This window comes from Musa acuminata, chromosome BXJ2-9, assembly GCF_036884655.1.
Source record: "Musa acuminata AAA Group cultivar baxijiao chromosome BXJ2-9, Cavendish_Baxijiao_AAA, whole genome shotgun sequence".
NCBI lineage: Eukaryota > Viridiplantae > Streptophyta > Magnoliopsida > Zingiberales > Musaceae > Musa > Musa acuminata.
The window spans coordinates 6,762,839-6,773,545 of record NC_088346.1 but is presented as its reverse complement, the minus strand read 5'-3'; the positions used below and the strand labels follow the sequence as shown (position 1 = coordinate 6,773,545).

Below are 10,707 nucleotides of genomic sequence, written 5' to 3'. Positions count from 1 at the left end.
TTATATCAGCTTACCTCCACATATAACCCTCATGCCTCAAACCTCCTTAATTTTCATCTAATCGGATAATTGATAAGTCGATAATAATAAAATTTTAAACCAACTAAAAACTTATGAGGAATCCAGTAGATAAGATCCCGATCAGTGCAGAATATAGGAGGATCAACCTACGCTCTCTTAATCTGTACTATCAACTGTCAATCTATGTTCCTATAAAGTTTACCATACGAAAAGTTCTGTTTTTTCTTCTCACTCACTCTTGAGCAATATAGTAATGCTTATACTTACCCCTCAAAAAGAACCTAACTTAGTGCTGCAAAATAAACCCCTCATAATTATGAGTTTATTTAATTATACACTCAACTCAATACTAAACATTACTTTCTATCACTTTACTGGCTCAGCTGCCATCAGTGCAAGTCGTAAGACTTCCTTCCTTATCGAAGTACACTAGTAATGCTCAACACCGACCTTTACGTGAAAGAGTAGCTAAGCTTTTATTGAATGCGGGGAAGAACCTTAAATGACATCTGCCCTTCACCATGATATATATGAACAAAAGAGGAAGCAACATGTACACAACGAAAGCATTTTTTTATGAAACAAAGAAAGAGAGGTTGAATAGCCCATGGAAGCAAAAGCCAATAACATAAAGAGGCCAACGTGTAATGAAGACAAACATACCTGCATTATCTTGTGGAATTAAATAACAAGTCCATGCCCCCGTGTGCTGCCAAGACAAGTAGTCCTTCAAACCAGGAGGAATAAAGTGGTTGGTACCCATTTTTGTATTACACCATGCTTTGCACCAACCCTTCATTCATCAAACAAGGACTCCAAGAGGAGCCTTCCGATACTTTAGTTGATCAGCATAAACCTAACACTCGAATCACATGAAAAATGTTGATTGACAATATCAAAGCAATATAAAACAAGAAGTTTTTTTGAATGTCTATGTCTGGTTACTCTCTCGTTAAAAATGAAGCCTAGATATTTTGAACAATTTCGATGAAACAAAATTGATAAATCAATTAGTCCATCGAGCTCGAATCATGATATTTGATATCAAACTATTCCTAGTATTTATGCATGGTGAGAAGGTAGGAAAAAACTATTCGTTGATAAAATCAGATGATTTGTCATGATATGGAATCATCGTTTGACTACGCGTACCACGTTAAGATTTGATATATTAGATATATCATTGATCTCGTATTCTTATCTTGCTCCTCGTCAATCCCTCAACAAGTGAAACTTACCTGGCACCCAGAAACTTCCAATCTAATTAGAATAAACCTAACACCAACTTACGTGATTAATGCCAAACATTAGGATCAAGATTGGAAAATTTGATACAAAGTATACCAACAAGGTACGTGTTTTTACAGACAGATACATACATCATGCTGCAAAATTCCCTTTAAGCACACATTCGGACCACAAGTAAATAGAGTGTAATTTATGTAAAATTTTCTAATGATCATCTAAACAAATATACAGGCATAACTTAAAGCAAAACTAGCTATGGTTTGGAACTGAATTAATTAGATCATATATACTAATCTAACCAATTAATCATTTGCTATTTTATTTGATTTTTAATCCAATAAATTAACAAACTTATCCAGGCTTGCAAAAGATGAGAGTATTGGATAACTCTTTTAATCGTCAAATTCTTAATTCTTTTTAATATTTTGATTTGATTAATATTAATTAGTCTTTAAAAAACCTGATTCTTATAAATAGGATGGTGTTTGTGTCGTAACATCTTTGTAATCTAGTTAATAAGGATACGATTCACGAAAATAATTTATGAAGAACAAAGTGTAAAAAGGTGAAACCTTTATGTTAAAAAGGTGAAACCTTTACGTGACCTATCAAGTTAATAAATTGATCCCCTTTTGTAAGTAACTATTAAAGCCATGTAATTAAAAGATATGGACAGTATTACCTCTATATTTTTCTTCCTTTTTCTGATCCCCGCGGGCCATAAAACAAAAAAGTGAAGCGTGGCGCAACCTGATTCGCCGCTGTCACTGTCTCGTCCGTCCCCGACACCGTTCTGGGATCCATGCGATCGCGTCCGATCCCCAGTACCGAAGCCGTCGGTGACCGCACGCACCGAGGTCCTCCCACACGTGCAAGCCCATCTGAACTCCCCGCCGAGTCGTCGCCGAATCCCCCTCCACCGACCCGACGCAACCCACGCCTCACCAGCCTTCGTCCCACTTTCCGCAGCGCATCTCCCCGCCTCCGATCTCGACCGTTTGCGGCTCATCCGACGGTTGCTGCGGCTCACGTACGGGTGAGGCCCACGTTCCGCTAACGTGCTCCGTGGTCGTGACCCTGACCTGCGCGCCTTTCCCCTTGGCTATTTAAGCTGGAAGAGCGGTTCGCCGCCTTCCAAGCTCGAGTCCTCCGTTCCGTTCCAGATAAATCCGGTTCGGTTCTTTTTCTCCGTGGGGCTCGACCGCTTCCATCACGCTCTCGGAAGGATGGCGTTCGTCGACGCCGACAAGCTCAGTTACGAGATCTTCTCCGTCCTCGAGAGCAAGTTCCTCTTCGGCCTCGACGACCCCAACAAGCTCTTCTTCCCCACTTCCTCCTACTCCTCAGCTGGCGCCTCCCCCCGGACCGCCGCAGGTGCCCGAGGAAGGATCCGGATCCTGTCCATCGACGGCGGCGGCAGCCCCTCCGATGCCCTCCTCGCCGCGGTCGCCCTCGCCCGGCTCGAGTCCTCCCTCCGTCACCGTTCCGGCGACCCATCCGCCCGCGTTGCCTACATGTTCGACGTCGCGGCCGGCTCCGGCGGCGGCGGCGTCCTCGTCGCGATGCTCTTTACCAGGGACCACGACGGTCGGCCCTTGTTCTCCGCAACCGACGCCCTGCACCTCCTCCTCTCCGAGAGCCGCCGCCGCGGGCGCGGCTTCTCCTCCGGGAGGGGCCTATTCCGTGGGATGTTCCGTCGACCCGGGAGATTCTTCCGTCGGATCTTCGGCGACGCGACGCTGAGGGACACCGTCAAGCCGGTGCTCATCCCGTGCTACGACCTCGCCACGGGGGCGCCGTTCCTCTTCTCGCGGGCTGACGCGGTAGAGGCAGACGGGTACGACTTCCGGATGTGGGAAGTGTGCGCGGCCACGTGCGCCGACGCATCCACCGCGGCGGTCGATCTGCGGTCGGTGGACGGGCGGACGCGCGTCACCGCGGTGGGCGCCGGGGTGGCGATGGCCAACCCTGTGGCCGCGGCCATCACGCACGTCCTCCACAACAAGCCGGAGTTCCCGTTCGCGGCCGGGGTGGAAGACCTCATGGTGGTGTCTCTCGGCGCTTCCGCCCCCGCGCCAGCCGCACCGGGTGCCGCTGAGCTCGTCAGGATCGCTGGCGAGGGCTTCGCCGACATGGTACGGATTCCGGACTTCCCCATCTCCTTTCTCCCGCCCGCTGCTAAAAGTTTCTTTTCCTCTTTCTTCGAGACATTTTCTAGCCCTAACCAATTGTCGGTAGAAAACGTATCCTGACCGTACATTCTCACAATCATCTATGATCAAATATTTTGACGGTTCAGATTAACTCATCAAAAGCCGTGGCTTTTGTGATCATCGTCAGGTGGATCAAGCGGTGGCGACGGCATTCGGACACCGTAGAGCAAGCAATTACCTGCGCATACAGGTAAACCTTCGACTTCCGTGAGCAAACTATACCTACTGTTGGGGTAAACAACTTTATGCCGTGGCATCGGGACCGACGCAGCTTGTTCTGGGTTCGAATGGCGGGAATCCCCTGGGAGATTCCTCGGAACAGCAGAGGTCGCCGACCAGCTGGTCAATTTGGCCAAGGAGAGGGGTCGTCATTTCCTCCGGGAAAGGGCTCCCCGCCTGTACGTCCGGCGAGACACGTCTCGTCTTCGTTCCTGCACACAGGTCGAGTCGGAAGCTCGGCCCGACCCCTCCGACGATCAAGTTAGTGATGTGGAGGAGAGTGCTCTCTCCTTTTTTTCTTTTCTCCCGTATCTTAGAACGCGAGGGTATTTATAAGGGGTTTGAGTGTTACCGGATGCACCTGCCCACTGGGAGCAGGATCGTACCTCCTGATGACGTTTGACATTGTTGTTGGCATGTCATGAGGAGACGAGTTTGAGCGGTCGTTGATGGGCCTCGGTTGGCGTTCCAGCCCATGCTGGCCAGGCGTTGTCAGCCCGTCAGAGGCACGAGGCGTCAGCTGATGTCACGAGGGTCTTGTCATAATTATTGCCCTTATCACCTATAATAACGTGGTTATAGCCACAGCCGATGGATTGTTCATGGATAGCCTCTACATGACACCGCATTCATGTCGGAAAATTGCACGCCAAAGACGACGAGCTCGAGAGAAAAGGGACGGAGAGAAAAGGGAGATAGTGAAGAAGATGAACTTAAGATGCAGATTCATGACAGTAAGATTGGAGATCAGCTAACAACAAACCTGACCATCAGGAAGGGTGTGCGTCTCTTTAGGCCATGTTCTTTGGGTCTCATCAAAGGCAACTTGATCTTCTGCACACCGTGCATATTGCTCCTTCAACTTCTCAACCTCAGAAATGTCGATGTTCATTAAGGTATTGGATTTGCGAAGTTCTTGTGTTAGTAAGTTAGTCAAATCAATTCCCCCAATTTGAAACCTTTTTGAGGCTATGTGCTGAACAGCACCTTCACAAACTGGTGCAATATCTGTCAAAATCAGATGGAACATGTCAAAATAACTTTTGACATGTGTACAGTTCTGTATAAATAATTAATCAACTCCAGTAGATAGGCAGAACTATAAGATCTTATAAGCACAAACCACCCATCAAGTCTAGCAAGAAGTCTTAAGATGTTTAATATGTAAAAAAAAAATATAAAGAGTTGCTGCATCAGCTTAAAAGTGAGGAATCTATAACAAGACTTCCAAACTCTACTCAGCCATTTAAGAGGCCTCACTACAAAAATACCTAATGTATTTCAAGATTGAAAAGAAATAAAGAGGGAAAAACATTTCAGTCTTCTCCAGTTATCATTTCATGTGTATTGAGAAGTTAGGCCAAGATTGAAAAGACCCCACCAATGCTGGATATGGGATGGGCAATATGCAGATTTATCCATGCAAAGCGAGTAGTTCCATGATCTAAATCATAACACGCATGTTGGAATGGAGTAGGCACAGCACTGAACAAATGTCCACTCTAACAGTCTCTAAAGTGTTATAAAGAAGGAAACACATCTTTCTATAAATTGTTACTTCAGATCAAGTTATCCCAGCGGAAAAGACATGTCCAGTAATAGTTTGAGATCAACCTATATGATGATAAATTTTGGAACACTGGGTATTGAAACTTCTTCGCTAAGACGATTTAGTCAATACAAACATCAATTAGCTAGAATCATTTTTCAAGTAGATAAATTATAACTACATTAATAAATTCATTAGAAGGTTAATTTAAACCAGGAAAAGCTCCTAAGAATGGCCAATGCATGGAAGGCTCACATGTTCCTATATCTGAAACACGTTGGAATGATTATCAAAAGAATGGTTCGGAGTAGAGCAATGGCTAAAAAATTATCTCCTCATTTCATTGTTCTGACATCAGTTTACTACACAATGAACCTTCATCAACTCCGAACCATTCTTTTGATGTGATGCCAATAAGATTATAACCATTCTTTTGATGTGATGCCAATAAGATTATAACCTACACAATGAAGGTTAGTTATAATCTTATTGGCATGAGAGGGACTGAGCCTGAGAGGGACTCCGGTGTCCATTGTCCTAAAAAGACTGAGCCTGCAGTGATCCACAGAAGTTACTAGACAATTTTAGCAAAGAATTTATTGTCCTCAACAAATTTTAACTGTAAACGATGCTTTCCAACAGATGAGTTTCAATTGATTGGAGGACTGTGTGATAATACCAATATGCTCCAAAGAGAGTAATACAGAACTTCTTTCTCTAACATGTTGAAACAATGGTTATAACCATAACAAATTACCAGCATTCTCAATGAGACCCTCCCACCTTTCCGCATCCTCGACGTTGATGATCAAATGCTCAGGAGCATATAAGTTCGAGAAGGAAATTGCCTGCAAAATACAATGCTTTTTGGTTCTTTCACAAGCAAACAAAAGGAGCTAGAACTACACAATTTAGCAATCCAGTGTAAACTGATGCTTCTGCTGTAAATAAACCACAGCCCAGAGCATAGAGCACAATATTGTATACAGATCCAGCGGATTGCCAGGACTTTGGTATTAAGCTAAATATGCTCAGGCCCATATTTCCAATCACTTCAGATGATAAGGTCAATACTAATAGCTTCAATATAATACCAAACACTTCAGCAATGTCCTTGAAACTTCAACTGCACCTAGAAATTTCAGTTCAAGGGGTTTAGCATAATCATTGTGGTTAGTTATCTGTTATTGTGCCGTTAAGTTTCTTAAGAGATTTCAGGATCTTTTTTATTAGAGACCATGTCAATATCAGACTTTGTAAAAAGTTGTGGGAAATTGCTCTCATTAGCAATGTGGTTGTATTAGTCATATCTTTAGTTAAAGAAAACTTGTATTTTTGTTGTCATCTATTTGTACTTGCTTCAACCAATACATGTTAATGTTTGTGTATTGTTGTGTGATTGTTAAGCTTGATCCAGCTGTAAGGAAAGCATTTGATGTGGCATATGCCAATATTTATGCATTTCATGATGCTCAAAGGGTTCCTGAGAAGGATATTGAGAATATGACAGTAAGCAAATGACTTGTAGTATTCTTTATTTTGTCACCAAGTTTTTCTTGCTCTCATTAACTGGTTTTGGATGTAATGATTATGCATAGGGAGTTCGGTGCAAAAGGATAGCAAGGTGCATCGGCGCTGTAGGGCTTTATGTTCCAGGGGGTACTGCAGTTTTACCCTCAACTGCTCTCATGCTTTCAGTGGTATGCTCATCTATTCCTAGGGATGGCTGTGGCGGTTCAGTCATGGTATTGTTGAGTTTTGATGCATGATGGTGAACAGATATGGTTGACTTTTGATTTCTTCCGTGCACCAGCCCGCACATATTGCCGGGTGCAAAACTATTGTTCTTGCAACTCCGCCAAGTCGTGATGGTAGCATTTGCAAGGTAGCCTTCTACAAGAACCTTGGCCCCACATTGAGATGAAGTTGAATTCGTTATTTTTGCTGCAGGAAGTACTTTATTGTGCCAAGAAAGCCGGTGTAACTCACATTCTAAAAGCTGGGGGAGCTCAGGTTCAAGGATTTTGAGCACCCTTTTTTGCTCTGCAAATGGCTTTTCTTGTGCTTTGACTAATTTCTATCTGTTATATCTTCAGGCAGTCTCAGCAATGGCTTGGGGAACTCCATCTTGCCCAAAGGTACAAAATTCCTGTATGTAGTGGGGGTTACTTTATGAATTATTTTCTTTTATATGTTTAAGGAAAATATACCAAAAGCAGCTGGTTGTCTTGTAAAATTAGTGACTGTAAATTCTAGGATTACTGGGCTTATGTTATTGCAGCTTATCTTCTATTATTCTGTAATCTTCCATGTGAGTACTTTTTTGCATCAAAGAGCAAACACTTCTTGTTGCATTCTTTGTATTTGTTAGGTGCACAATGCATAAATATTTCTTAATGAGCTCATTTTCCAGTATCTCTTTCGGTCATTGTGAGCTTCTTTTCATTTTGAATAAAAACTTTGTTGTGGGGCCTTCCATTATCTAACCATCATCTGCAATTACTCCAAATCCAAATGTCTGGTTTTGAATGAAACCAAAGACAGCTGTCAGTACTTATTCTACCATGCATAAATGATATCAAATGTGCTTAAATGTACATCATCTTCTTTTGATGGTTTATATAATCTCCCTGTTGATGGTGCAATAACTATCCATCAAAATCTCCTTATTTGACGTTGATCATCTGCTTCAACTCAATTTCAGTGTTGGTTACAATTGACTGGCCATATACTTTATATCTGAACCTTTAATGGTTTCTTGCAGGTTGAAAAAAATTTTGGCCCAGGAAATCAATATGTTACTGCTGCAAAAATGATTCTCCAGGTATGGTTCTGATTCCTTAGCTTCCCTTATGCTTTAATTCTTTACTCTCTGTCCTTGGTTCCACATTTTTCCTCTTTTAATTTTACAATCTTTAGGTTGCATTTGCTTGCACTATGACGACTCTGTCCAGAGATACACCACGGAGATCAGGGCCCAATTAGAATAAGTAGAGAACTAGTCTTGGTCAAATGGGAAGAAAAGCCTGCTATATGTTTAATTGTATCAGCAGAAAAAGTACCTTTTAGTAACAAGCCGAGATAGAACAAGATTTAACTATGGAAAGAGAACAGAATATAGATGAGAAAGATGCGTAGGAACTAGGAACAACCATCATCTTTAGCATCATATGTACATGTCAAATGGAAAGAAAAGCCTGCTATATGGTTGATCTCATCAGCAGAAAAAATAAATTTTAGGTAACAAGTCAAGATAGAATATATATATATATATATATATATATATATATATATATATATATATATGTGTGTGTGTGTGTGTATACATATATATACACACACACTTATACATAGTTGTAGACGTTAAGAAATAAAATCACCACTAGAAATCTTCATTGTTTTCTTCAGCTAGATCCTTTTTTTCAATATTTTGAATCCTTAAGGACTCTTTCTAACTGAGGGCTGACATTTTGTGGACAAAGAACCACTAGAACCATATTGTAACTTTTTGTCAACTGTAACAGAATTCTTATTGCTACCCAACTTTTTCTCATTTTAGAAGTCCTATTGTAACACTAATGCTTGTCATCTACTTTTTATAGATTTGACATCATTTTGACTCCTGGATACAATCAAAATATCATCTATTAGTTGTATTTAACATGGATTTTAAATAAAACTATTTTTTTCTTAATCTAAATTGCTAAAACTAGCCCTGACTAAGAACCTGGCAGCATCATACTATCACTGTTAATGAAAGGATTTGATTATGGCTGTCTTTGGTTTCATTCAAAACCAGACATTTGGATTTGGAGTAATTGCAGATGATGGTTAGATAATGGAAGGCCCCACAACAAAGTTTTTATTCAAAATGAAAAGAAGCTCACAGTGACCGAAAGAGAAACTGGAAAATGAGCTCATTAAGAAATATTTATGCATTGTGCACCTAACAAATACAAAGAATGCAACAAGAAGTGTTTGCTCTTTGATGCAAAAAAGTACTCACATGGAAGATTACAGAATAATAGAAGATAAGCTGCAATAACATAAGCCCAGTAATCCTAGAATTTACAGTCACTAATTTTACAAGACAACCAGCTGCTTTTGGTATATTTTCCTTAAACATATAAAAGAAAATAATTCATAAAGTAACCCCCACTACATACAGGAATTTTGTACCTTTGGGCAAGATGGAGTTCCCCAAGCCATTGCTGAGACTGCCTGAAGATATAACAGATAGAAATTAGTCAAAGCACAAGAAAAGCCATTTGCAGAGCAAAAAAGGGTGCTCAAAATCCTTGAACCTGAGCTCCCCCAGCTTTTAGAATGTGAGTTACACCGGCTTTCTTGGCACAATAAAGTACTTCCTGCAGCAAACATAATGGATTCAACTTCATCTCAATGTGGGGCCAAGGTTCTTGTAGAAGGCTACCTTGCAAATGCTACCATCACGACTTGGCGGAGTTGCAAGAACAATAGTTTTGCACCCGGCAATATGTGCGGGCTGGTGCACGGAAGAAATCAAAAGTCAACCATATCTGTTCACCATCATGCATCAAAACTCAACAATACCATGACTGAACCGCCACAGCCATCCCTAGGAATAGATGAGCATACCACTGAAAGCATGAGAGCAGTTGAGGGTAAGACTGCAGTACCCCCTGGAACATAAAGCCCTACAGCGCCGATGCACCTTGCTATCCTTTTGCACCGAACTCCCTATGCATAATCATTACATCCAAAACCAGTTAATGAGAGCAAGAAAAACTTGGTGACAAAATAAAGAATACTACAAGTCATTTGCTTACTGTCATATTCTCAATATCCTTCTCAGGAACCCTTTGAGCATCATGAAATGCATAAATATTGGCATATGCCACATCAAATGCTTTCCTTACAGCTGGATCAAGCTTAACAATCACACAACAATACACAAACATTAACATGTATTGGTTGAAGCAAGTACAAATAGATGACAACAAAAATACAAGTTTTCTTTAACTAAAGATATGACTAATACAACCACATTGCTAATGAGAGCAATTTCCCACAACTTTTTACAAAGTCTGATATTGACATGGTCTCTAATAAAAAAGATCCTGAAATCTCTTAAGAAACTTAACGGCACAATAACAGATAACTAACCACAATGATTATGCTAAACCCCTTGAACTGAAATTTCTAGGTGCAGTTGAAGTTTCAAGGACATTGCTGAAGTGTTTGGTATTATATTGAAGCTATTAGTATTGACCTTATCATCTGAAGTGATTGGAAATATGGGCCTGAGCATATTTAGCTTAATACCAAAGTCCTGGCAATCCGCTGGATCTGTATACAATATTGTGCTCTATGCTCTGGGCTGTGGTTTATTTACAGCAGAAGCATCAGTTTACACTGGATTGCTAAATTGTGTAGTTCTAGCTCCTTTTGTTTGCTTGTGAAAGAACCAAAAAGCAT

At 41.4% G+C, this 10,707-nt stretch overlaps 2 protein-coding genes across 2 annotated transcripts; one reads left to right on the top strand and one right to left on the bottom strand.

Annotated features, from left to right (window-relative positions):
- The first annotated feature begins 2,400 nt into the window (after positions 1 to 2,400).
- Positions 2,401 to 8,944, top strand: LOC135622864 (patatin-like protein 3). The gene is made up of 9 exons (XM_065125133.1): positions 2,401 to 3,404; positions 3,610 to 3,672; positions 6,658 to 6,759; positions 6,849 to 6,950; positions 7,064 to 7,135; positions 7,201 to 7,263; positions 7,347 to 7,388; positions 8,015 to 8,074; positions 8,170 to 8,944. The coding sequence occupies exons 1-9, from the start codon at positions 2,496 to 2,498 to the stop codon at positions 8,233 to 8,235; spliced, it is 1,479 nt and encodes a 492-aa protein (XP_064981205.1). The 5' UTR covers positions 2,401 to 2,495; the 3' UTR covers positions 8,236 to 8,944.
- A 251-nt stretch (positions 8,945 to 9,195) lies between these two features.
- Positions 9,196 to 10,595, bottom strand: LOC135622870 (histidinol dehydrogenase, chloroplastic-like). The gene is made up of 5 exons (XM_065125152.1): positions 10,059 to 10,595; positions 9,868 to 9,969; positions 9,683 to 9,754; positions 9,555 to 9,617; positions 9,196 to 9,471 (listed from the first exon to the last, which is right to left on the bottom strand). The coding sequence occupies exons 1-5, from the start codon at positions 10,194 to 10,196 to the stop codon at positions 9,409 to 9,411; spliced, it is 438 nt and encodes a 145-aa protein (XP_064981224.1). The 5' UTR covers positions 10,197 to 10,595; the 3' UTR covers positions 9,196 to 9,408.
- Between the last annotated feature and the right edge of the window lie 112 nt (positions 10,596 to 10,707).

Bases quoted from the DNA above. Each gene is read 5' to 3' on its own strand.
- LOC135622864 (XM_065125133.1), top strand. From the start codon at position 2,496: ATGGCGTTCGTCGACGCCGACAAGCTCAGTTACGAGATCTTCTCCGTC. The intron at 7,264-7,346 runs GTTCAAGGATTT...TTATATCTTCAG, and splicing joins TAAAAGCTGGGGGAGCTCAG to GCAGTCTCAGCAATGGCTTG. The intron at 7,389-8,014 runs GTACAAAATTCC...GGTTTCTTGCAG, and splicing joins GAACTCCATCTTGCCCAAAG to GTTGAAAAAAATTTTGGCCC.
- LOC135622870 (XM_065125152.1), bottom strand. From the start codon at position 10,196: ATGTTAATGTTTGTGTATTGTTGTGTGATTGTTAAGCTTGATCCAGCT. The intron at 9,618-9,682 runs GTAGCCTTCTAC...TGTTTGCTGCAG, and splicing joins GTGATGGTAGCATTTGCAAG to GAAGTACTTTATTGTGCCAA. The intron at 9,472-9,554 runs GTTCAAGGATTT...TTATATCTTCAG, and splicing joins TAAAAGCTGGGGGAGCTCAG to GCAGTCTCAGCAATGGCTTG.